General features: G+C 56.7%; 1 protein-coding gene across 3 annotated transcripts in view; it reads right to left on the bottom strand.

Moving 5' to 3' along the window:
* Positions 1–22,134: 22,134 nt before the first annotated feature.
* Positions 22,135–25,890, bottom strand: part of FGD2 (FYVE, RhoGEF and PH domain containing 2) — a 40,179-nt gene continuing 36,423 nt past the window's right edge. For all 3 annotated transcript variants that reach the window (XM_039538788.1, XM_039538786.1, XM_039538787.1), the window contains exons 16-18: positions 25,529–25,675; positions 22,647–22,790; positions 22,135–22,462 (exon numbers count right to left, since the gene is read on the bottom strand). In XM_039538788.1, coding sequence (XP_039394722.1) covers positions 22,226–22,462; positions 22,647–22,790; positions 25,529–25,675 — 528 coding nt within the window. In that variant the 3' untranslated portion in view covers positions 22,135–22,225. The remainder of the gene's footprint in view (positions 22,463–22,646; positions 22,791–25,528; positions 25,676–25,890) is intronic.

The following is a 25,890-nucleotide window of genomic DNA, read 5'->3' as shown; positions in this document are numbered from 1 at the left end:
ACCAGAACCAAACCCCACAGATCTGAGTGTGGACCCGAGGAGCTGAATTTTTCCCTCGCTGAAAGTCAGTGCAATTGGGTGGGATGATCCAGAGCAGAGGTTCCAGGTGAGGCCTGGCTCTAATTGGTGGGCCTGAATCGGCTCTCACTGATGCTGGTGTCAAGCCGGAGTCACTCCACCAAAGTCAATGGGGCAACACAATGTAAAGGCAATTCAAGAGGAGAATCAAGCCTATAATATCTATTGTGTCAACCACAGGTATCACCTAGATTTTGGGCTGAATTGATAACCAGGATCTTTCAGTAAGGGCCAAACACGGAATGGTGACTTTGACTCGGGGCCCCCTTGATGTGTGGGGGATGGGGGTGCATAGGCTTTCTCAAGGATCCCACGGGTCAGATACATGCATGATAGTTCACCAAAGGCTGTCAGGTGAGGTCTTTATCGAGAGCCACTAGCCCACCGGTCATCGTAATCCTTGCAAAGTGTATGTAGAGATAATATTTAAGGAGTTATGTATCTACACTGAAAATTATATTCTTCTGGCCTTGGAGTTAAGGCAGGTCACCGGGAAAGGACACGCCTCGGAGATTAGATAACAGACACCTATCTGCCTCTCTGGCCATTTGTGTGTTGAGTGAGCTCCTCCTGGGACTGGAGGGGGAGGGGGGCACAGAACCCAGAGGGGTCTAAGTTAAATTTCTGAACACGTCCCCGGCCAGAAGTGAAACAAGAGGTTCCAAAATCTACCAAAAAAAGGAAATCTACGAGATGAAACAAACAGGAGGGGGTGGGGTCCTGTTTATGTATAAAGACAAAGGATGGGAGCAGTGTATCTTGGGGTGCAAAGGACAGAAGAATCCTTTCCTAGGAGGCAAGCTGACAGTGCATCTTCCTCCAGAAAGGAGGGTCCCAGCCAACCTGGCTGTAAAGCTGCAAGGATTTGGGGTGAGCATTCCTCTACGAGACATGGGAGCATCTAGTTATGTAAGTCTAGACTCTAGAATGCCTGTTATGATTTTATTTTATACGTAACCCTCTGTGTCCAATCTGCCCACTTGCTACTACTCGAATCTCTGCATAGTTGTGATTTCAGGCCTAAGTGCCCTGTGATAAGCAGAGCAGCGATCGGAGGTGGGACTGGTAAGCGGGGCAAACTGGTTCTCCGGAAGCAGGGAGTCTGAATTCTGTGAGCGGCCAGTGGAGGCTCGGAGTGTGCCTATTGCTAACCTGTAGAGTAACAGCAAGGCCTGTGAGACCCAGGGGCGGCTCTAGGGATTTTGCCGCCCCAAGCACGGCAGGCAGGCTGCCTCCGGCGGTTTGCTTGCGGAGGGTCCACTGGTCCCCCGGCTTCGGCGGACCTGCCGCAGGCGTGCCTGCGAGAGGTCCTCTGAAGCCGCGGGACCAGCAGACCCTCCGCAGGCACGCCTGCAGGAGGTCCACTGAAACCGCAGGACCAGCGGACCCTCCACGGGCAAACCGCTGGAGGCAGCCTGCCTGCCGCCCTCGCAGCGCTGGCAGAGCGCCCCCCACGTTTTGCTGCCCCAAGCATGCGCTTGGCGTGCTGGGGCCTGGAGCTGCCCCTGGTGACACCTAGAGTGTGTGTTGCCCAGGGTCTGTGAAGTTGGGGAGCTGACCCCTGGCAGACACAGACAAAGCTTCCTCCCAACCCTGCGTACCCCCGGGAAGCATCACAGAGACCACATGACATCAGCTCTGAACCAAAACCCCAGCCCAATATTGTCTCTCACCAGGTATATCACAGCTGCACCTAGAGGCACTCAGGATCCCAGTGTGCAAGGCACTGCACAGACACACTCCCTCTCCCAAAGAGCTTCCAGGCCAGACAGACACGACAGCCAACCGGTATTACCAGCTGCATGTCACAGGCGGGGACCTGAGACAAGTTTTCTGCAGGGCTCAGTGGCTGAGCGAGTGGCTGCGTCTTCAGAAAAGCTCAGCACCCCGGGTGAAAACCCAGACCCAGTCCTGGGTCCCGAGCACCTGAAGACTGGGCCCTGCTCAATGTTCCCCAACTCACCCAGGGGGCCTGTGACACAGCTGGAAATTGATCCCAACTCTTCTGAATCTTAACCATGCAGCCATCCTTTCCTCTTGCCCAGGAGCAGGGACTTGGGTTTGGCCCCCTCTCTCCAACGAGTGACTATTAGCCAAGATCTGGGTCTCAGAGCCCTAAACACTCCCTGTGTTCTTGCCCAGTCAGGCCATGAGGTCAGCGAAGTCCCTCTTTCCTTCTCCCACCGTTGGGAAGGTTTTGCGTTAGATTCAGCCCTGCAGCTGGGAGTACGTGGCCTGAATTCTGCCTGGGTTTGATATTAATGTGCCCTGATAGAAACGTTTGAGTCCTTCTCATGTTTATATCATGATTATTAGCTGAGTCACAGCTGGGGTGCTGCTAATTAAATGTATTTCTTAATTAACAAGATCACAGAGAAGGCACGCCAGCCGGGTTTGGCTTTCAATCACTGTTGACAAAGACAGCTGCTGCCAGACTGGGGGTGGCTTCTGTTGGAGACGCAGTGCTAGCCCAAGGCTGGTCTGGCCGGGGTGCGAGCCATGTGCCGATGGGTTTATGGAGCAGACGTCTTGGGCCAGGGAAGGGCTCCTGACTGGCTTGCCCTGCCGCCTGGTTACTATGTCACAGTCTGAGCTAATACAGTGTGGGCGGGACATCAAAAGCTGGCTGCAGCCCTGCCCAAAGCACCTCCTGGCCTCTTGGTAACCAAAACATGAGCTCGGATGCCAAATCCTGGCCCCAGACACCTCCAATCCCTCCATCTAGAGACTCCCCAAACCCTGCACTGCAGACCCCAACTTTCACCCCAGAGACCCCCAAACCCTGCACCCAGATACCTCCAAACCTTCCAACTGCAAACCCCCAAATATTGCACCTGGAGACCCCAAACCCTCTATCTAGAGACCCCCAAACCCTGCACCCAGATGCCCCCAAATCCTGCATCCAAACACCCCCAAAGCCCTGCACCAAAGACTCAAAAACCCTCCACCTGGAGATCCCAAAACACTCCATTTCAGACACCCCAAACCCTGCACCTAAACACCCTCAAACTTTCACCCCAGTCACCCAAAACCTTCCAACCTCACTGTTAACAATATACACCTTATTTCCAGTCTGAATTTGTCTCCCTTCAACTTCCAGCCATTGGATCATGTTAGACCTTCCTTGGCTAGATTGAAGAGCCCATTATTAAATATCTGCTCCCCATGTAGGTTCTTACAGACTGCGATCAAGTCACCCCTTAACCTTCTCTTTGTTAAGATAAATAGACTGAGCTCTTTGAGTCTCTCGCTATAAGGCAGGTTTTCTAATCCTTTCATCATTCTTATGGCTCTTCTCTGCACCCTCTCCAACTAATCAACATCCTTCTTGAATTGCGGGCACCGGAGCTGGACACAGCATTCCTGCCGCGGTCGCACCAGTGCCAAACACAGAGGTAAAATAACCTCTCGACTCTGACTTGAGAGATCCCCCTGTTTATGCACGATGGTGCCTGGTGAGAGCCCCACTGATCTCTGTGCAGGGGCGGCTCCAGGCACCAGCACGCCAAGCGCGTGCTTGGGGCGGCAAGCCGCGGGGGGCGCTCTGCCAGTCGCCGCGAGGGCGGCAGGCAGGCTGCCTTCGGCGGCATGCCTGCGGAGGGTCCATTGGTCCCGCGGCTTCAGTGGACCTCCCACAGGCATGCCGCCGAATCCGCGGGACCGGGGACCTCCCGCAGGCAAGCTGCGGAAGGCAGCCTGCCTGCCGTGCTTGGGGCGGCAAAATGCCTAGAGCCGCCCCTGGCGCTGTGGCTGGGGCAAGGCCTGGATGGATGGGGAAGCTGCACTGTGGACAGGGCAAAGCACAGGGTAAAGACTGGGGGATTTTATGCTGCAGCCATTACAAGCCACAGGGAAGGGAGGGGAGCGGATCAAGGGATATTCGCCCCTCTGCAAGTCAATGCAATGGAATGAATGGACATACCACAGTACCATTCAGTAACAGCTATTAATACTCGAGTATGCTTCTGCCAGCTGTGCTGCCTTGGGCTAGAGCTGCAGCATTGTTCTTTGCCAGCAGAATAACCCCGTCCCCAGCTGTTAAGGGGGGGGGAGGAGGGAGGATAGCACAGAGTTTATGGGCCATTTCCCTTCTGCTTGCTCGAGCCAGCGGCACATGGAGCCCTTCTGCGCTTCCCAGGGATTTTGGTGTGCTGCAGGACCGTGTGCTGCACAGTGGGATTAGCAGGGTTTGCCTTCTGGGAACCGCCTCTAATTCGATTTGCCTTGTTTTCTGGCTGCAGCCTGGCTAAGTGATTGAAGTGTCTCAGTCTGGCTGCTTGCGAAGCAGGCCGCAGCTCTGCCCGTAGTCCCCCCTGCCCCCGCCTTCCCCCGCAATTCATCAGCATTCGAGTCACCGAGCGCCATCCATGCCAGGACACGCTGCTGCATAAACAGCTTCCCCCCCCCCGCCCCCGCCCAAGCGCCAGCACGACACAGACTCGCTGCTCGCGCATGAGAGGGGCAGGCTGCCAGGATCTGCCATGGCCAGGGGCAGCTGGTCTCATCCTCGGCAGCCTCGTGTCCAGGGAGGAAAGGACAGAGTCCCCAAGGGGACGAAGGCTACAGAGAGAGACTGTCACAAAGGCTGGGGGCCTTTCCCAGCTGGCTTGCCTGGCTGAGTGTAGCTGGGCAGCAATGCCCCATCCGAGGGCTCGTGGGTGGCCTGTGTGAAGCCAATTTGCTGGATCTCAGTCCATTGTTAGCACTGCTTGCCACCCCTCCCCTCCCATCCCTTGCTGGGCGTCTCAGAGGAGACGGGCTGTGGAGAGAAGCCCCTGAGGGGTTCCACAGGCAGGGCAGTGCGGCTGTGAGCGTGTACTACCCCTGCCCATGGCGAACTCTTTGGGAATCAGCTGGGGGATCTCCCTGCGAGCCGGCATGATGGGAGCCTGACTCCGCACAAGGCTGTAGGCCAAACACTGGAGGAATGATGCACTGTCCTTTAGGGGGCGGTTTATCCCCTGGGGAAGGTGGGTGGCACCAGGCAAACATTCCCCCCAGCCTCGCTGCACCTCCTCCTCATCCCCACTGCATTCCAGTGATAATATTATACTAAAAGGTGCATCGGCCATCCATGGAGCTCAAAGCACAACACAAATTAACCTTCAGAGGGGCAGGGATGCATCGTTATCCCTAGATGGGGAAACTGAGGCATGCCAGGAGGCAAGGGGCATAGTGCTACTGTGCTGACTAGCACCTGGGGATTCCCCAAATGAGAGGGGAATGCCCATGCGGCTGGATACACTGGCTCTCCGGCTGCTTGGCCGCTTGTCTCGGAAGGACCCAATCTTTCAACAGCAGAGGGTCCAATTCTCAGGCCTACACTCAGGGCTGCTTATGTTGCTCTGGCAAGGCCTTAAAGTGGGTGGGAACAACCCTCTAGAGTGTCCCCGCTGTGTGGGGTGGGGATCTGCCAATTGGCGTGAAACTAGGGGACGGGATCTACATCCTGGTGTGCGGGGAGCATGCCGGGGTGGGGACGAGGCCTGGCCAGAATGCACTGCTGGTTCCCAGGGCCTTTGAGGGGCCCTGGAAAGCAGAATGTATGTCAGGGACTAGAATATGGGGCACACAAGATGGCTTAAAGCTGCCTTTTCTGTCTCTCTCCCCAAGCACTTCCCCTTCCCCCCGTTCACCACCCTCCCAAGTGCAGGGGTGCGTTCCCTGAGGATCGGGCCCTGAAAGACATTGGAGTTTACCTAGTCCTGGGATGGGCAAAACCAGAACCTGGAATCCAAATGCCTCTGAACTCTAGCTCTGCCGTGAGCCCCTGGTCTCTGCTGAAGCTGGTCCAGCTCAGACGAGCTCAGCTGGCTCAATCACCTTTCCCAACAGCACCTATAACCCCCAGCAGCTGGGTCTATTTCTTGCCTCCCTTCTGGAGTGTTTTCCCTCGGGTGCTGGCTGGTTCTGCCTGCCCCTGTGCCTGCCTCGTCTCCTCCTCCTCGCTTTTCCCTGGCTAAGCACGGGGCCGCGAAGGCAGCGGCACTGGGATTTCTACCCTCGGTTGGCAGGCTGAGCGTGTCCTGCCATGGAGAGATGTCTCGATGGAACGCACACACACAGGGACAGTATGATCGCCACTGGAACTGCCTCCCCTGCTTGCTGGCCTTTCACTTTGCAGCCTCTGGCCAGGCACCTGGTGGGCATCTCCCTTGGTCCTCAGCTATGCTAAGGCTCCTTTATGTTGCCCGGGCAGTGCAAAGGGGCCTTCAGGGTGGGAACAGCCCCCTGGGGTTCCCTCCTGTGTAGGGGGCCTCCCCAGCCAGGTAGGGCTCCCAGCGTGGGAGGCAAGAGAGGGTGCGGCTGGGATGGAGTCCATAGATCCGTGGCTTTTCCTTGCTTCTCAGTGGAAACCAGGATAAGTTAAAGAAGCCCCAAAGCAACAGACTAGGGCTGAGACTTTCCTGGGGAGTTTGGATCCGAGAGTCCATCTCTTTGCAAGATGCCGAGGGCTACCATGACTCCCTCCTGCCTTCTTCCTGCTCTAACACCTCCCCCTGCAGCATACGAGACCCGCCCTGCCTACCCCCTCCCTAGCAGCCTGTGATTAGGGTGACCAGACAGCAAGTGTGAAAAATCGAGACGGGGTGGGGGAGTAATAGGAGCCTATATAAGAAAAAGACCCAAAAATCGGGACTGTCCCTATAAAATCAGGACACCTGGTCACCCTACCCGTGATGAGCACCAGCATCCTCTGCCTTGGGATTCTCGGGCAAGTCACTTTGTTGCTCTGTGCCTCAGTTTCCACCCGCAGATCTTAGGGAGTCTAGCATTTCACGAGGTGCTTTGAGATCTTTGGCCAGCGGCTGTGTTTGAAGGGGAACAGCCCCCAGTGGAGACAGCCGCCCCAGGACATTGATGGCCTTATGCCAGGGGTGCCTTTGACCTGGGCAATCTATTATTTAAAGCGCTCGGGGCGAGCAGCAGGCCGTGAACGACAAGCCCCTATGAGCCACACAAGGCTGCGAAGCAGGGAGAGAATTCTGCTGCCTTTGCAATTTAAACCTGCACTGCTCCCTTAATGGAGACCTGGCCATCCCCCCGCCCTCCCCGCCGCGAGGGCTGCAGGGCTGCCCAGGAGAGAGGCTGAGTGGATATCTCTGACTCCCGGCTGCTGGGCGAGGGCAGAGGCACAATACAGGGCTGTCCTGGGGGTTCCACGACTCCTCCCCTCGGCATCTCCACGGGAACCTCCATTGATGGAGACAAAGGCAGCTGCTCTAACTGGCAGGGAGGAATTCTTCAGAACCTGGCAGGGCCGGGGGGCCAACAGTCCTTTTGTGCCGGGGATTATTTGATCCTAAGCGACCGTCCGCCTCTCCCCAGCCCCCGACACCCCTCCAGAATAAAAGCTTAGAGCCGGCTGCCGAGGCAACATTCTCCAGCCTGGACCTGCCCCCCCGCCCAACTTGGGGACATGCATGCACTAGATGTATGCACCCACCCACCCACCCTCACTGAGCATGGATGCACATGCACACCCTGAACACATGCCCACACTGAGCATGTGCACACAGAGCACACGCCTGGCACACAGACACGCCTGTGCACATGCACACGCATGCCAAGCACACGCCTGGCACAGACACCCATGCCCACACGGTGCACATACAGCCACTGAGCACAGGGCCTTCCTGCAATGCAGATGCCCATGAGCTAAAACGCCCCTGAGTCCAATCTTAGAGGAGCCCTGGCTGGTGGGTGCTCACCGGGGACAATGTATAAAGCTCAGCCCCACCAGGCCCTACCTCCCTTGACACCATGGGGAGCGCTGGCCATGGGGTGCTCCCAGGCCTGGCTCCTCTGGGAACAGCGGGAGGAGCTCTACACTGGCTGCAGCCAAGCCTTTTATTCTTGTAACAGGATCCTGAATGGGGAGCTGCCAAGCTGGTGCCCTACTCAGTGTGAAAGGGGGGGTTGATGTGGCCTCCCAGGCGGGCAGGGCATCCCAGCCCGCCAAGTGGTGACACAGTCACAGGATTCTCAGGGAGAAGGCAGCACAGGCTCCCTGTTGCATGTGTGTGTGTGTGAGGGGCTTCAGAGCCCCTTGTCCTGCCCCTTGGACGCCTGTGGTCGGATGTGGTCAGCGATGGCTTTAGGACTGCAGGGCTTTAGTAGTGGAGTCCAGGCCAGGTCAGTGCCCAGGCAAACACCAGGCTGGGAACTGGAGAGCCAGAGAGAACCACAGGGTCTGCCCGCGTCCAGCCGCCTCAGTAAAAGATGCCCTTTATATTCACTGCAGACGGAATTCAGCGTAACCCCCCTTCCCCTCCTGTCGCTGCTTTCACCTGCTTCCTGCTCAGGCTCTCGGGGAATCCTGTTACCCTAGTGAAGAGCTGGGGAGAACCCTGTGGGTCAGGGCAAGCTTCCCCCTTTGCCCAGCAGGGTGGGAGTGGGAAGGGGCTGGAGGCAGAGCAGGGTTGGGATGGTGGGAAGAGAGGCTGCATTACAGTCAGCGGGTCCCATCCACATAGGGTGACTAGATGTCCCAATTTTATAGGAACAGTCACGATTTTTGGGTCTTTTTCTTATATAGGCTCCTATTACCACCCCATCCCTGTCCCGATTTTTCACATTTGCTTTCTGGTCACCCTACATCCACGACTGCTGAGGCCAGGCAGGGACACAGGGAGACCCGACTGGTGACACCATGTGTGTTAGCCCACCTGGGAGCTGGAGAGCCAGAGAGACCCTACAGCCTCCATAAAGAATCCCCTTTACATTCATTGCAGCCGACCCCTGACTCTTCCTCCCCATCCACAAGGGGTAATCCAGAGGGCTTCAGACCCAAGCCATGTTCATGCTAATGTAGGAAATGAATGGCCACCGCCTGTCGCCACCCCACAGGTAGAGCCCTGCTGCTGTGACACAGAATCACCCCTCTGTCCCAGCATCGCACAGCCTCTCCCTTGCATCCCCGGGTCCCCATCACATCTGCCTGCCCCCAGGTTGCATGGGAGGCTATGAGGCCCCCCCCGTAGGGAGGCCCACTGGTCCCCCATCTCAAACAGGCTGTGTGGGTGGCAGGGCTGCGGGGAGACATGCGGGGAAAGGATGCAGGAGAAATAAGGCAGCTGGTTCCCGGGACCACGTGGGTTCTTCCCCTGCCCATGTCGCTTTTGCACAAGGGCAAATGAGCCAGGATAACCTAGGGAGAGGGTTTGAAAAGGGGCAGGCCCTGGGTCAGGGAGGTCAGGCTGTGGCTGGGGGGGACATTCACAGCATGGCAGGGAGAGGCAGAGGGAGATGCAGCAGAGCCATCAACACCAGGGGCTGCTCCGGATCTCAGACTCAGGGTCAGGTAGAGAGGCTGAGCGGGCATCTCTGACTCTAGGCTGCTGGGTGAGGGCAGAGAAGGGGGAGCTGGAATCTCAGTCCCCTTCCCCTGGGTGCATGACAGGGTGGGTGAGCGCCAGCACATGGAGGCCTGAAGCATCTGACGTCAGTTGCCGTTGGCGACAGGAGCCTGGACTGGATGGCCCATTGGGCTAGGCTGCGGGCCAATTCCCATTCTCCGAGAGGGCGTGTTTGCCGGGCCTGATTTGGAAGCTTCTATTGGTGTTGATTCTGTTTGTTCTTTAATGATCTCTGTAAAAGCTCAGCGGCGCCCTATAGAGCATGTCCCCTATCAAGCGCAGACTCCTATAGAGCACAGCCCAACAGAGAAGAGACCCCTATTGAAGACAATCCTGGTAGAATACAGGACCCTATGGAGCACAGCCCCTATAGAGCACATGCCCCTGTGGAAGGTAGGACCCTGTGGAACACAGCCCCTATAAATCACAGGCCCCTATGGAGCAAAGCCCTATAGAGCACAGCCCCAGTGGTGCACAGGACCCTACAGAGCAAAGTGCCTATACAGCACAGGCCCCTATGGTGCACAACCCCTCTTGAGAGCAGGCCCCCATAGAGCAAATCACCTATAGAGCACAGACCCTTGTGGAGTACAGCCCCTATAGAGCAAAGCACCTATACAGCCCAGCTCCCATTCAGCAGAGACCCCTATAGAGCACCACCCCCACGCAGGGCAGGCCCCTATGGCACACAGACACTCCAGAACGCAGCCCCCCCCCCGTCACGGACTCACAGATCGTGCCCACTGTTGGCTCTGTGCGGTCCGTGGGGGGGTGCCCCTTTCAGTGAGACAGCCCTTTTCCCGGGGGTCCACTCTCTCCTGGGGTTGGCCCCTCCACCTCCTGGAGCCGCACCTCTCTGAGCCTTAGCACGTCTGTCTCTCGCCATGGGCCCCCTCAGGGAGTCCACTCGCTCTGGACCCCCCGGGCCTCCACCCCCGAAGGGGATGATGCCACCCTGTTCTCTAGACCGGAGCGACTCTCGGCCAGCATAAAACAGGAGGGTTTATTGAGGGTTGAACACAGCACAGGAAACTCTCTGACCCTCAGGCCTGGCCTCGCTCAGCCCAGCACATTCCCCGTCTTCCCTGCATCCAGGTGGGCCCTGCCTGCCCCATCTCTCCTGCCCAGAGCCCCCCTGCTTCCCAGATGGGCATCCGATATAACCAGCCCCAAGCCCCGCCTCTGTCCATTGTCTTCGCTCCAGGTAAACAGGGTCGTAAACTGGGTGGCCTGGGTCTCCTCTCAGCCCTCCTCTGGCCCCCTCTGGCTGGAACCGGCTGGTTAGGTCACGGGGTCCTCTCTCCGCAGCCCATTGTCCTCCCGCTGGCCAGAACCGCTGCGACTCCTGAGCTGGGTCTCTGGGTCACCGGGTCACCAGTCGCTGGAGTCTCCATCCTCCAGGCCATCGGCTGGGGTCCCAAGTTCCCTCTCCGGTCCTCTGTACCAGCAAACTCCCTCTCCCCTCACCTCGTTAAACCAGTAACACCGAGTCCCCCTCCCTCTGCATGCAACCCATTGGAAAACCACGAAAAAATTAAAAAAAGCCCCCACTTCGTCACACCCCCTTGAGACAGTTTCTGAAGGCCCCTTTCTTAATGCAGCCCCAGTGCTCCCCTTAAAGCACAGGCCCCGTTCAGAGTGCTGGGCCCCCCATGAGGAGTATCCTCCCCCCTCATGGCGCAGCTCCCCCCACCCAAGAGCGCAGACCCCTTTAAGAGTGGCTCTCCTCCCTCTCAGGCCATGGTTTGGACCATGCGGCATCCAGCCCAGCCAGCAGCACCTGCTAATGCAGCAGCAGAGGGGAGGGGGAGCGAGCGGAGGCAGGGAGCCTTCTCCTGTCCTTGGATGAACTCCGCGCTCACTCATTAGAGATGCCGCTGCCACCGCCTCCTTGGGAAGCTTCTTGCACACAGGGATATTTTTAGTCTCTGCTTTATACCCAGAGCAGGTTCTGCGCTACTTTCTCAGTGTAAAACAGGCTGTCAAAGGAGCTGCCAAGGCAACCCAGCTGCAGTTCAGCCAGTCTCCTCCAGCTGGGGGCCCGGAACGACTCCTGCGGCGCTCAGCACCCGGGAAATCTCCCAGCCCCCCCATCCTCTGCCCAGCCAGGAAAGGGAGCAGGAATCGCGGCCGAAGCGCAGGAGGCAAAGCAACCTCTCGCTCAGCCCTATAACGCCATCAAACCCAGCCTAGATACAGCGCAGGGGGAGGGACGGAGAGACGGGGGTGTCTGGGGATGGACGGAAGGATAGATAGAGTCCGAGGCTAGAAGTGCCTGACCTCCTGTGTAACATGGGCCAGAGATTGTCCCCAAAATAATTCTTAGAGCAGAGCTCTGACAAAACCAGCCAATCTTGAGCTAACAATTGTCAATGATGGAGAATTCACCCCAATCCGTGATAGATAGATAGATAGATAGATAGATAGATAGATAGATAGATAGATAGATAGATAGATAGATAGATAGATAGATAGGCAGGACCCTATGGAGTATCCCACCCAATACCCATGGTTGCTACAGCCTGAGAATACCAAATCACAGCCCCCTGGGCAGCATGCTCCTTGGAAACCCCCACTGGTGAGAGACGGCACCTCTTTGCCAGGGCTGAGGGCAGAGACCCCACTGGAAACACAGTAAAATGACTCCGAATGGGCAGCTGTGAGGACCATGCACCCGTGGCAGAAGAGCCTTCAGTGTGCCCCGTGCTGTCTAACTAGAGAATGGGCTGCAACCAGAAGCCCTGAGGTGGGACCGGGACTCCCCGCTGTCTTTGGAGATGGCAGGAGGGAGTGGCTGGAGGGGAGAGGGATGCCCTGCCGTGCATGTGCCTTGAGGGCTAGTGCCAGTTCTGGGCCCAAGGCCAGCTCGCTACATGAGGGAATATTGAGCTCAGGTGGCAAGGTCGGGATGGACCAAGTGCACAAAATGGGGGTCCTGTGGCTTGGGATGCCCTAAGGAAAGTGAGGGGTCCAGGAGAGTAGGAGGCTGCTGCTGTCACCAGGGCAAATCCATCTCACTATGCAGCTAGGCCAAGAGGTTTCTGTTAGATGCAGGGCACCTGGTGGGGCTTGGAGCTTTGCTGTTTGTAAGTACAGACTGGATGGAGGGAGCCTGGGGGATGCAGGGGGCCCAGGGTGCATGGAGCTGCACATGGAATCTTGTAAAGCCTGGGTGTCCACGGCAGCACCGGGCAAGTGGAGGGGCTGGTTGGGTCTCAAGAACTACCAGGGGGCTCGTGGTGCAGGCTGAGTGGAGAGGCTCATCTGGAGAGCAGGTGGGTTGGTCTCTGCTGGAGACCAGCGTGTATCAGGGCCTCCGGTTCCCTGCTGAGGCCCATGGTTAGTCTCTGATGTGGGGAGTGGGTTCTCCAGTCTGCTTCTGGGTTTGATAGATAGATAGATAGATAGATAGATAGATAGATAGATAGATAGATAGATAGATAGATAGGCAGGACCCTATGGAGTATCCCCAGCAGGGACTGGCCAGATAAAAGGGGAAGAGGGCTAGGTCCTCCAGGCCTGGTGCTCTGGATTCGAGCCATCCCCTCCGTCCCACAGGAGGTGGGGCAGGACGCCTGTCACGCATAGCCCAGAGGACGAGCCCAGCTGCTCTCAGCCCATCCTCCCCGTGCTTCTGTGATAACCTTCCCATGCCCGGAGGAGTGGGCCTGCTCTCCCTATGGTACCTGCAGGTGCGCTGGGTATGCTCAGTAAGGGGCCCTCCTCACCCCTGAAGCTCACCCTCCCCCATACCCCAATCATCTTCATCTTCAATGCACAGTTCATCTCTTGAGCCTGGCTTTTCCCAGAGGGTGAAGGGAGCTCGGCTGACTCCAGCTGGTGGAGCAGAGAGGGGGTGGTGAGTTTTGGCTGGGTTTTTGCAATATGAAATGCTGCCTGCTTTGGACTGTGCACCTGCTCTGGGGGATGCTGTGAGGACCAGAGCGCTAAATAATTTGAAGCGTTGCTGAGGCCTGGATTCTGCCCCAAATTTCTCTGCTGCAGAAGTAGATGGAGCAGCGCCACCTCCTGGCCAGAGCGGGCAAGGAGAGAGGGCGTAACCCAAATGTCCCCTCCTCACACAAGCAAACACACGCACACGCCCATGGATGCCAAAACAAATGCACATGGCCGCACACAGACACACAACACGCAGCCATAAGTCAGGGCCACACACAAATGCACATGGCCGCACATAGACACACAATGTCCAGATTTAAGAGTTGCACACAGGGACAGCCACAAATGCCCACCCTTAAATGCACTCACACACACAGACGTGTGCATTGCTGTATGATCCCAAACCCCCAAGCCCCATCACACCAGGCTAAATTCAGCTCTGGTGTAAATAGGGTGACCAGATTCCCGATTTTATAGGGACAGTCCCGATATTTGGGGCTTTGTCTCATATGGATGCCAATTACCCCCCACCCCCGTGCCAATTTTTCACCCTTGCTACCCTAGGTGTAAATGGACACAACTCCTTTGATGCAGATTACACCAGGCCTGAATTTGGCTCTTGCTGTCTTCTTTCCCTAGTTGCAGGATTTCCCATGTGTCTCATCCCTTCTGCTTTCTCTGGTCACTGGGCCCTATGTACCACCCCTGTCCCCTGCCCATTCCCTGCCCCTACAGTCTGGCTAAGGAGGCAGCTCCATAGTGGGGACGAGCAGCTTGTAGGGGCTGGCTGAGCAGAAGCAGAGGGCCGTGGAGAGGATTTGCAGAAGGACCTGCCACTCAACAAATCTCCAATTCCCCTCCCTCGCACCCGTTTTATCAATGGGCGGGCGGCTCCCACTTCCCCAGCGTGACTTGCCTCACCCTGTGGGTTTCACAATGTGTTCTGGTCGGCATTTACAAGAAAAGGCCTGGGGGGGCAGCTGGGGGAATTCCAGTAAGTGGCCTCGAGCCCTTCCTCATTCTCGAGAATAGGAAGTTGTTCGACTTCTCCTTGGGGTTTTCAGTTTCTGCTTAATGAGGAAAGAGGCCAAACTGCTCTGACCCCCCCACCCCCTGCAGCAGCAACAATATGTTCCCCGCAGCCCCGATTACCTCTCGCCCCGCCTCGCACCATGACCCGAGCCATGCTTTGACTGGCAACGCTGCCCCGAGAAGCATCCCTCTCTGACCCCTGCTGGGGTTTCCCCTGCTGGGAACAGGAGCGAGCCCATTGGGTGCAAACAGCCACAGCAGGCCCATTTCCCAGCCACTCCAGCAGTGACACTCTCCCAGGGCTGCCGGCCTTGACCCCGTTCAAACGTGAAGCATCCTTGGCATGTCAACAAACAGCCAGGTGGCCAGCTGGAGATGGGAATGCAGGCCCCTGACACAAGGATCAGGAGGATTTTGGCATGGGGCCACCTCGGACAATTCAGCCCAGCCTGCAGCCTCAGCAGGCAGGGCCGTCCTTGGCAGAGGGCAGGTTGCACGTTAGCTGATCATGGGGCAGGAGTGGGCTGAGAGCTCATGACTCGAGCCACCGAGGGAATCAGGGTGTCTCCTCCTTATGTCCTGGCTTGGGCACGTCCCAGACCCCTCTCTCCTGCTCTGACGCAGCCTCCCCAGAACACGCCAGTCCTTGCTCATGTTCTCTGACTGCAACCCCCTTCCCTTGTCCAGATAGCTTGGGCCTAGTGGAGGTGGCACACACACAGTCAATGCTTAGGGACAGACGGTGCCTGGCCCCTGGGAGGGCAAAAGGATCCTTCCACCTCCTCCTTCCCCCAGCCCACAAAGGCCAGGGGCACTTGCAGCCCAGACATTCACCTAGCCGCAGCCGGGGGTTTGCCATTTTGCATTCCAACCAAAGACCCTTGGCCGTGAAAACCTGAGATCTTTGGGGTGGAAAATGGACATTCCACCCACACTCTCCACCGTCCTGGGCCAGGGACAAAACGGCAGCAATTCCTACATGAAATGGAGCAACAGAACCAACGCTGGGCACGTTCCCACAGCCCCACGGCTCTCAGGGCCCCGATCCGGATGTCAGATCTCCTTGTGCCCGTGTGTGGAGAACAGACACAGACAGCATGTGCCTCAGCAAAGGCCTTGACAATGGCCTCCTACCCAGAGATCCCTTCTCTGATCGCATCTTCCAGGCAGCATGTCAATGGGACACCACCTGGGCATAACGGTCCATCTGAGCAGACCCCATTGCAGGGTGAGGCCTGGATTTCTGCCACTTCCTCAGCCTAGGAACTGGCGCAAGAACCTGAGGACATTCCCTCCATGTCCCGCCCCAGGACTTTGGAGCAAAGGCTGGGTCCCAGGGAAACCCCTGTTTTGACACTGAGCCCAGTGCATGCCGGGACAGGACTTGGGGATTTTAGTGTGGAGACCCAGGCAGTGCAGAAGGGCTCACCAAAGCTCCTAGTTCTGCACCTAGTTCTCGAGTCTTGGTGCTTTGACAGAAGCAGCTCCTGGCAACACAAGTACAGGTGCAGCAGGGAAAATGAACGATAATGAAGGGTAACCAACCAGCCGCTTCCCTTGTCATTTATGACTCGGGATGTTTGTGTGACAACAGGGGCTGGGCTGCTCAGGTTCACTGTTCATCTGCTCCAGCTGCCTGTTCTCCACCTGGAGCCTTCGTCGGCCATGTGTCATCAGCACCATCTCCATGGCAGCTAATTACAGGACAGCAGAACATCTTCAGGTGCAGACTCAGCAGCAGGAAGAACAGGTGAATCATCAAGGATCTTTTCTTCACTCAGCTGGGTTGCCCGTTCGAATCCACAGAGGGCCTGGGACTTAGTACAACTCTTGATTAGCAAAGTTTCACCTTGATGGCTTGTCCTGCTGGGGGTTCCTTAGCATGTGACATGGTCCCTTCTGGGCTGCGAGGCCAGGAGCTGGGATGGATTCCACTGAATTCTAGGTTTAAACCACAAGCCTCTAAATGGAGCAGCCCCTCCCCCAACCCTGCTCCTGGAGATGTCTTCCAGTAACAGGAAGGGCTGGTGGCTTGATGCTGCTTCTGGGACAGATGGTGTTGCCAAGAGATTAGCTAATATGTTCTGGCCTAAGGACACCAGGCGGGGGGCGGGTGGGGTGGAGCTGTGGGTTCCTGGCAGCTGTGCACATCTGCATCTTGGAACAGGCTGTGAATTGCTCCAGTAACAGCTGGGAGAGCATAGACGTGGGGGTTGGGGGGGAAGGAGAGAGGGTGGAGCTAGAGGCAGGTAGACCTGGGAGAGGTGATGGGCTGCAGGCAGGAGAAGGGTGGGGCAAGGCTCCCAGAGGATTTCAACATGCGTTGCGAGCTGCGGGAGTCGGACAGACCCAGTCGGGGGGCTGCAGCAGGGCTATCCCATGGTTCCCTGCTCCCATTGCAAGGTGCTGGCGTTTGGTTCACCCCCTCGCCTCTGCCATTCTCTGCTTGCTGCTCCCCCCGTCTCTCCTCCCTGATGTGTTTGCCCCCTGCCCTGGTTTCTCTGTATCCATTCCATCTTGACTAGCCCCAATCCCTCCAGTGGCCCCACCCCCGGTGAGGTGACTGGGAGGATGCCCACGTCCGTCTCTTCAGCGAGGGACGAACAGGCTGACTGCCCTAGGGGAGGGCAGCCTGTGGCTGTGCTACGGGCTTTACAGGTGGCCAGCTCCAGGAACAGCCCCTCCCAGCGGGGCCGTACAGCACCAGGCACATATTGGCTGCTACTGCAATAGCTCCCCCTGGCCCGGCCCTGCCCCTGGCAGCTACAGGACCCAGGCAGGGATCAAACTGTAAAGCACAAGGAGCGGGATGGATGGATGGATGTAAAAATAGAAACAGGTTGACTTTTGCTCTGGACACAATTTCTGCAGTTTACGGGCCCTGGGTAAACAGGAAGTCTGTTTACGAGGTGCCCATTCATGAGCCAGCTAATGACAGCCTGGCCCTGGGAGCTTGTTTTGTTTCTCTCTCACACGCAGAGGGATGCCAAGCAGGAAGCATGCCAGGGGAGATGCTCCAGCTCTGCTGGCTTCCCTGACTCGTTCACACCCCCTCCCTGCCCACCACAGCCAAGGGGGAGTTTCCAAGGCTGGACAGGGGCTGAGGCTTCCCCGGTGCCTGAGAAGTCCAGGGTGAAGAGAGAAGAGGGGTGATGCCCATATATTGGGGAAGGGGGGCACGGGATGCAGGTGGAAGGGGAGGGCCAGAGGTGGAGGAGCAAGGTGGGGCAGGGCGGGGCTGGCAAGAGAGGGGCATTTCAGCGGAGGCCAAAGCCTGCCTGGGCTGTGTAGCCCGAGCGTTCCCCTCTCCGGCCCAGGGGCAGTGCGTGCGGGCACTGGCTGTCTCTGCAGCGGTAGCTGTGTATGACCAGGGTGGGCGGGCTGGGGGCTATGCTCCACCAGCCTGGGAGCAGGGCCCAGGAGGGACCACCACCTCGCTGCGGTAACGGCCCACTCCTCTCGCGCTGGGGCACGTTACAGAGCGCCCACCCATCACAGGGCCGGGCTGCGGAGCACGGGAGCTGCATCCCCGTTCGGCCTGGACCTTCACCCCCATCCTTCAGCCCTTTCGCTTTTCACCCATCACTGTCCGCAAAGGCGCTGGCGCCACTTCTGGGCTCTGCCCCTCTCTGCTTCGTGCTCTATGCTGCCCCCCCTCCCCCCGGTGTGCAGAAGGCGCATTACAGACCTTCTCCCATTCCCCATGCGTACAGGAGTTCTGTCTTCTCTCCAGATTGCCCTGATTTCCAACCTCCACCTTAAGTGAAGCTCTAATTTCCTAGCCTGGTTATCGGATTCCAGCCCTAACAAGGAGGAGTTGATCTTTGATCCCGCTGTGCGATCCTGGGCTCCCAGGGACTAATCATTCCTGATCCTGTATGTCCCAGAGAAGTCACAAAGCAGCTATCACTTGCCGCTCCCTGACTCGCTGAGATAGGCAAGGAGGCTGGTGGAACATAAAAACGGCCATACTGGGTCAGACCAATGGTCCATCTGGCTCACTATCCTGTCTTCTGACAGTGGCCAATGCCTGGTGCATCAGAGGGAATGAACACAACATGGAGTGATCCATCCCCTATCGTCCAGTCCCAGCTTCTGGCAGTCAGAGGCTAGGGACTCCCAGAGCATGGTGTTGCACCCCTGACCATCTTGGCTAATAGCCATTGATGGACCTATCCTCCAGGAACTTATTTAATTCTTTTTTTGAACCCTGTTATACTTTTGGCCTTCACAACATCCCCTGGCAAGGAGTTCCACAAGTTGACTGTGCATTATGTGAAGAAGTACTTCCTTCTGTTTGAAGGAATTCCATGCCAGGCATCTTCTTTCTCGGGGTAGGTCCTTGGGCGAATGTTTACAGCTTTCCTAAAACTCTCCTCTGCCTACAACCAGGGCCAGCTCTAGGTCTTTTGCCACCCCAAGCAAAAAAAATTTTGGCTGCCCCCCACTCCTGGGCTCTCACTCCCCCACACCAGTGCCCTCTCGCATCCCCTGCCGCCCGAGCCCTGGGCTCTCTCTTCCCCCCTACCTGCACCCCCTGCTGCCCCAGCGCTGGGCTCTCCCTCCCACCCCACCCGCACCCCCTGCCGCCCCAGTGCTGGGCTCCCCCCACTCAGTGCTGACTCCGCCCACTCCCCCCTTGCCTCCAGCCTGTCCGGTGCTGGCAGGATTGGGATAAGCAGCGGGACTCCTGGGCCGCGCCCCACCCTCTATGGCCCCACTGCTGCTGCTGCTTCTGGCCACCCTGCCACAGCCCCTGGGCAGCTCAGGCCGCTTCACCCAGCCCTGGCTGCAGCGCTGGGGGGCGGCCACCCTGCAGCACCTGCAGGCAGCTCCGTGCACCCAGTGGAGCGGCCCCCAGCCAGAGTGTCCCCTGCTCAGAGCCCGCTCGGCCCATCCACAAGATGCGGGCACTGCTCCCCCACGGCGCGAACCGCAGCAGCCCCAGGGCACCCCCTGCGCACGATGCACTACTGCTGCCAGGGCCGGCTCTAGGCTTTTGCTGCCCAAGGCAAAAAAAAATTTTAAAAAATGGCCGCAACGGTGCCCCTGAAAATGTGCCGCCCAGGCACATGCTTGGTTTGCTGGTGCCTAGAGCTGGCCCTGCCTACAACAAGCTTGGCACTGTTCAGGCAGCTGGTGTGCTATGGCCACTGCTCATCCTGCTGATTATCACTGTCTCCCTCTTTTCTTGTGCTTCCCGTTCGTTGCATCCACCTATTGGCGCTCATCTTATACGTCCATTGTAAGGTCTTTGGGCAGGGACTGTCTCTTTGTTACGTGTGTGCAACGCCTCACATAGTGGGGCCCTGAACATGGCCCCTAGCTGCTACCTTAATACGCAGACTAATGACCTTACCTTTGTCTTGAAAGAAAATCAACACTTTGCTCTCCCCAGCCCCTCTCCCATAGGCTGGCTGTCACAGCGAGTTAGCACCACCCCTACCTGCTCACCTCGGCATGGCTGAGCTGGTTCATATCGCAAGCTTGTCACCCAAATGGCAGCAGCTGCTTGCCCGAACTCCAGGTCCCAGGAGAGGTCTGGTGCAGTTGGCTGGCTGGGACTGAGGGACGAACAGGACTACAATCCCAGAGGGCATTGGGGTGACCAGATAGCAAGTGTGAAAAATCAGGACAGGGGGTGGGGGGACATCTGGTCACCCTAGAGGGCGTGGAAGGGCAGGAGAGAAGTGCAAGGGGTGCCACAGGTCAGGATTGAGGGGCACTTGTAAAGGTGTGTGGCGTCCCAGGAGTGGAAAAGCATGTGGGCTGCAGATCGGGCATGACTCGCAGGAGGTACATTGACAAAGCCCTAGGAGGTCCCAGGAATGGAATAGCAGAGAATGCTGCAGTTCAGTTTCAAGGGGGACTGTGGGAGATATTTGAGGGTCCCAGGACTGCTGCAAGTCAGAATTAGGGTGCATTGACAGAGCAAGGTGGGGAGCCTAAGACAGAAATTGCAGGAGTAGTTGGTCAGGAATAGTGTGTTGGCCGAGCTGTGGGGTCCCAGAACTGGACTAGCAAAGAGTGCTGCAACTTGGGCCCAGAGGAGGTGCACTGGCAGGGGTGTGTGGGGTCCCAGGCCAGGGACGGTTGCAGGTTGTGTAGGCATGCACTGGCAGAGCCGAACCTTGGTACATGCACAGCCCCTTCCGCCACGCTACGGACGTGGAGAGCGGTACCATAATCATCACACCAGCCCGGGAAACTCACCAAGAAAGTAAGACAAAGTAAAGGCTTGAATGAAACTGCGCTTCATCACCCTTGAGGTTTGTCACCACTATGACTCCCTTTGCGGTGGTGCTAGAAAAGTTTAAGATCTCCTCCCCCAGAGTAATGTGAATAGAAGTCACATCTCCTAGCACACCCAAGTGCAGCAGAACAGTTAGGTTTTACTGCTCTCTGGTGGCAACTGGTGGAATGACGGATCACCCATTAGAACTGCAATTCTACCAGTGCTCTCACTGGAAGATGGGAGGATGAACTGGTTGGGAATTTTCCAGTGAAACGTTTTTCACTAGAAAACGCCAATTTGTCGAAACCAAAACTTCTCCTGGGAAAGGGGCAGTTTCCATGACTTTTTCAAGTCGAAGAAAGAAAAAAAAGGCAAACAGTTTCAAAGCTGTCACCGCATTTCATTTGGACATTTTCGAAACCAAAAGTTCTGGTTTGAAGCAGCTTTTCATTTGAAATGAAGCTAATGATAGTAAAATAAAGGTAAGATGAAAAATGGTCCAAAGTGGAACAAAACATGGTGATTGACCTGAACCGATTGCTTTTGGAGGGGGGTGGGGGCGGTGGGGTATTTTTTCCCCCTTCCACATTTTTGGTTTACAACATTTTTCAAGATTTCAACTTTTCATCCCAAGTCAGGGCAGGAAAATGTTTTGATCTCTTGAAAAACCGTCACAGGACGGGAAACCTGGTTCCCACCCAGCTGGAGTGGCTGGGTTAAGCTAATCATGGGAGGAACCTCCTGCCGTGGCCCCCCACCCCCGTCCCATCTCTTCCCACTTCTATTTGGTCATCCAATTCCACCCCCCCAACCCCTCCCCCACATGACTCCAGCAGCACCTCCCTCATCTCAGCCTCCTTCCTTGTCTGTTTCCCCAGCTTCCTCCAGCCCATTCCCCTCCTCCCACCATCTCCTCCCATGAAGAAGTGGATGGCTAATTAGCCAAGAGGACTGCCCACTGGGTCCTGGGGCATTTGTCAGATTCTCTAGAAAGGCTCTGCTCATGGATCCAAATCCCACCCTCCTGTCACATCTGAATTTTGCAGATGGCTTCTTCTCCACAGGATCCAAACTCTGCAGCTTGAGCCGTCTTTGCCTGAGACGGAGGCTTACTGGCCTGCACACCTAGCTAGCCTGCCCATCTATCTAGCACGGCTTACAATAGCCGTGTAGACACAGTGGCATGGGCTAGCAACCCGTGTATAAGTCTGCCAGGGAGCCTGGCTATATACTTGGATTGCTCGCCCATGGTGCCAAACGACACTACTTTTTACTACTTGCTGCAATCACGCCTTCCTCTGCAGTGTAGACGTACTCCCAGACTGGGCAATGGGAACAGTAAGGGCTATGCTGCCCTGCCTTGATAGACCTCAAAGCAATTTACAAAGGTTAGTAAGTACCCTCGTCCCCGCTGCATAGATGGGGGAACTGAGGCACAAAAAAAAGTCCAGTGACTCGCCCAAGTTGACAGCAAGTGAGCGGCAGCACTGAGGATAGGAGTCCAGGTCTCCTGAGTCTCTGTCACTTTGCTGTGACCACTAGATCACACTGTCTGAGCTCTCCGACATGAAGGACTGGAGTCATCCATAGACAGTCTAGAAGAGGTCACTGAGAGCCCCAATCACTCCAGGTCATCAAATGAGTCATTGTCCTCTTCCTCCTCTCCAGAGAGATAGGCATTGCCCCTGGCTGACTGCTCCATGATCTTCATCCAGCGCTGCTTCAGCTCCTCCGTCTCTGCCACAAATGTGTAGGTCTGCTTGGACTGGACCAGCTGGAAGAGGTGACGGGGGTCACTCTGGGGAGGCTCCTTCACCTGGTAGCCCAGCAGGGGGATGGAGGTGTGAGCCTTGACATCCTGGAGGGAGGGAAGGACAGCCAGGGGCTCAGGCTTGTTCGCGTCAGCGTTTGCTCCCTCCCCCCAGTGGAGACAGCCAGCACCAGCTTTATGCTGCACAACTCAGCCGAATTGCCAGGCTGCTGTGGCTCGAGCAGGGTCTCAATACAAATGCAATAGGAGAACCAACCAAGCCCTCGCCTACCTGGGGTGCCGCATACACATACAGCACCAGGGGGTCATCCTGTGGGATCACGAACCAGCCCCGCGTTCCCCCTTTCCCGTTCTTATCCAGCAGCTGCAGGAAACTGCACATCAGGCTCTGCCCCGAGATTTCCGCTGATTCTTTCTGCCAAGAAACCAACAACCCCCCTTTATAATCCTTCCACACGCTCATGGATTCAGGCTTCCCCTGTGGCTTCCTAGTGAGCTAATACAAAGGCAGCGTGCAGGTTTTACCTGTGGAACTCACTGCCACATGATATCACAGAGGCAAAAAGCTTAATAGGTTTCCAAAGAGAGCTAAGCATTTGTGTCTACCCACAGTACAGAGGGTAATATTTTAGAAGGGTTATAAACCCTCCCGCTTCAGGGCACAAGCCAGCCATTGCCTCAGGTCAGGAAGAAGCATCCCTCATAGGCACTTTAGTGCATAAGCAAAATTGTCCACTATAAAGGTTTCTTGCACCTCTCTCTGAAACATCTGGTTCTGGCCATTGTCCGAGATGGGACAGAGGGTCTGATCCAGTCTGGCAAATCCTATGTTCTCACCGTTTGTCTTTATAAAGCACTTTTTATCCTATAGGGTCCTAAAGCACCTGGCAAACCGATGTACAGAGTCAATAGGGATTGTTTCACCCACAGCTGAAATGCACCCATCTCTGGGGTGGAAAGCAGCAGCTGTTTAACACGGCATGGCAACGTGAGAGCTTTGTACGGGTTGTGGAAAATCCCATTTTCGGTTGGAACAGGGAGGGGAACGAAAGGCTGGTGGAATGTAACAGTCCCTGCTGGAATATGGCCTGGCTGCTGGGTCTAACATCCCACCTGTTAAACACTGCCTGAGAGTTTTAATGGCCATGATCGAGCAGCCCCTTGGATTGATGGTTTTCATCCATATTCTGGAACCTGGACATCTCATCGCCCCCTAGTGCCACACCGGTGCACTGCATTCAGTACTGACTAGGAGAGCAGAGTGCCACCTAGTGAAGCAGCAGCCCATTACTGGACACTCCTCAGAGGTCTCCCATACAAGCACCCGGCCAGCTTGATGCGGGACGCACAGTACACAGGGGGACCGTGGAGGATCATGACCCTGGGGTTGCAGGGAGGTTGCTGCACCAGAGAGTGCCTGAAATCACTGCGCTTGTTTCTCAGCCATGCCATGTCCCCCCAAGCTTCAGATCCAAATTTGGTGGGTGGGTTTGTATCTGTTACCATGTCAAAGAGGGCTCTGAATAAATCAAGAGGAGCAAATCCAGGCTGTTTTGAGGAACATGGAGAGGGCAAGTGCCCAGATCTGACCATCTCGCTGGGAGCTAGTCTGGAATGGATCCTAAGGTGAAAGGCACCTTACTCTGTTGAAGCGGGTCTGAGCCTATCCCATTAGCTGTGGGACAACCGCTGCATCCACATTTGTGTGTTCATGGGCACACACACGTCTATGTATCTGTGTTTGCCTATGCGTGGATATCCACGAATGGGTGCAGTCGTGTGTCTGCAGGGGCACATGTGTGTATATTTCTGTGTTCAAATGCATGCGTGCGTACATGTGTCTGTGGGTACATACCTTGAAATACGTGGTCACTACTTATGCTAAACAAGCCGTTCCCTCTTGTATCGAGCTGTGACACTCTGAGCCAGTTTCCCAGACCGGAAGCAGAGTTCTGTGTGGTTCGAAAGCTTGTCGCCCTCACCAACGGAAGCTGATCCAGTAAGATATCGCCTTCCCCACCTTGTCTCCACACACATGGGGCCGTCAATGGGTGTGAACAGTCATGTGTGGCCATGTCAATGCAGGCGCACATGGGGGTGAGGGTCTGCATGTGAGCAGTGGTGTCTCTGGGTGTGGCAGTGTCTCTGCCTGGGTCTGTTTGCGTGGAGATATGTGGGGGCAGAGGTGGATTTTTCTGCTCCAGCCTCAGTTCAGCACCATGGACAGAACACTCTCCTTTCCCCTGGGAAGTCACAGCCAAGGTATGGCAGCCAGGAAAGGCTTGTGGGGTTTGCGACCCACCCCAGGAGTGGAAGCCTTTAACATCCAGGGCTAAGACAGCTCCAAAATGTGAAACACTGGGTCACACCACCCGCCATGCAACCTTAACTCCAGCCCAAGCAGCCGCAGGAGGGGGTGTGCAACACCACAAGCCAGCAAAACCCGGTGATCCAGGAGGGACAGAATCAGCCACCCCTTCGCCCCATCAGGAGCTCACAAGCCTCACAAACCCCGACGTGCAGTAGGTCAATATTCCTGCCCTCTCCTTATAACTGGGGAATCTGGGGCACTCAGAGGTGAATGGCTTCATGTACAGAGATGGGAAAACTGAGGCACAGAGGCGCTTGGCCTGATTTCTAGAGGTGCTAAGCACTCCAGACTCCCACTGACTTAAATGTGGCTGGTGATGAGCACCAGCAGCTCACAGGTGCCCAAGGCCAGTGGCAGAGGCAGGAAGAAAGCCCAGGACTCCCGTCTGCCAGGCCCCTGCTCTAATGATTAACCCATGTTGCACCGTGGGTGGGACAAGCACGATCCCTGCGTTTGTAATGCAGGGAACACAAAGGCAAAACGCATACACACACCCCGCAGATTTATGGGCAGACGGGCCCAATGAAATCCCCTGCTCGGGGCTTCCCAGAGGCAAGGGGCAGTTCACCAAAGCACCCCACTTGGTGACTGCCACAGCAGTGTGGGAGTGCTGTGCCTGACATGAACCCAGCTGGGCTGACGTAGCCGCGGACTCCCCTGCAGGAGGGAGGGAGCAGGCCAGAGACCCCGGGGCGGGAAGTGGGCGGGGCTGGAAAGGGGCAGCCGCGGAAGAAACCAGAGACAGACTGCAGAGCAAGAGGCCTCCCCGGCTGCAGCCTCACCTCCAGGATCCCCTTGTGCTTCCCCTCTCGCTCCTCGGGCAGCAGATGCCCCGTCAGGAAGACGTAACACTCCAGGCAGACACGGTTGGGCCGGTTCCCGTCATACTGCAGCGGAGCTCTGTAATCGGAGCACCGGGCGCACACCACCTGCCCCGCAAGAGAAACCCTGATCAGGGGCAGGGAGGGGGCTGAGCCAGGCACCGTGGGGCCCTGAGGGACAGCCCCCACCTCTTTCCCCATGCCACCAGTGAACAGGTGATCTCCCAGCCCCTGGTGGGGGATCCTTGTGGGGAAGGGTTTTTCCTTCTCCTGGTGACCCTTAGCCGCCCCCACCCCACACCGAGGGGCTTTATTCTCCCTCC

The sequence above is a fragment of the Mauremys reevesii genome, linkage group 4 (assembly GCF_016161935.1).
Source record: "Mauremys reevesii isolate NIE-2019 linkage group 4, ASM1616193v1, whole genome shotgun sequence".
NCBI lineage: Eukaryota > Metazoa > Chordata > Testudines > Geoemydidae > Mauremys > Mauremys reevesii.
Note: the sequence above shows the minus strand (reverse complement) of the source record. Positions and strands in the feature narration are given on the sequence as shown.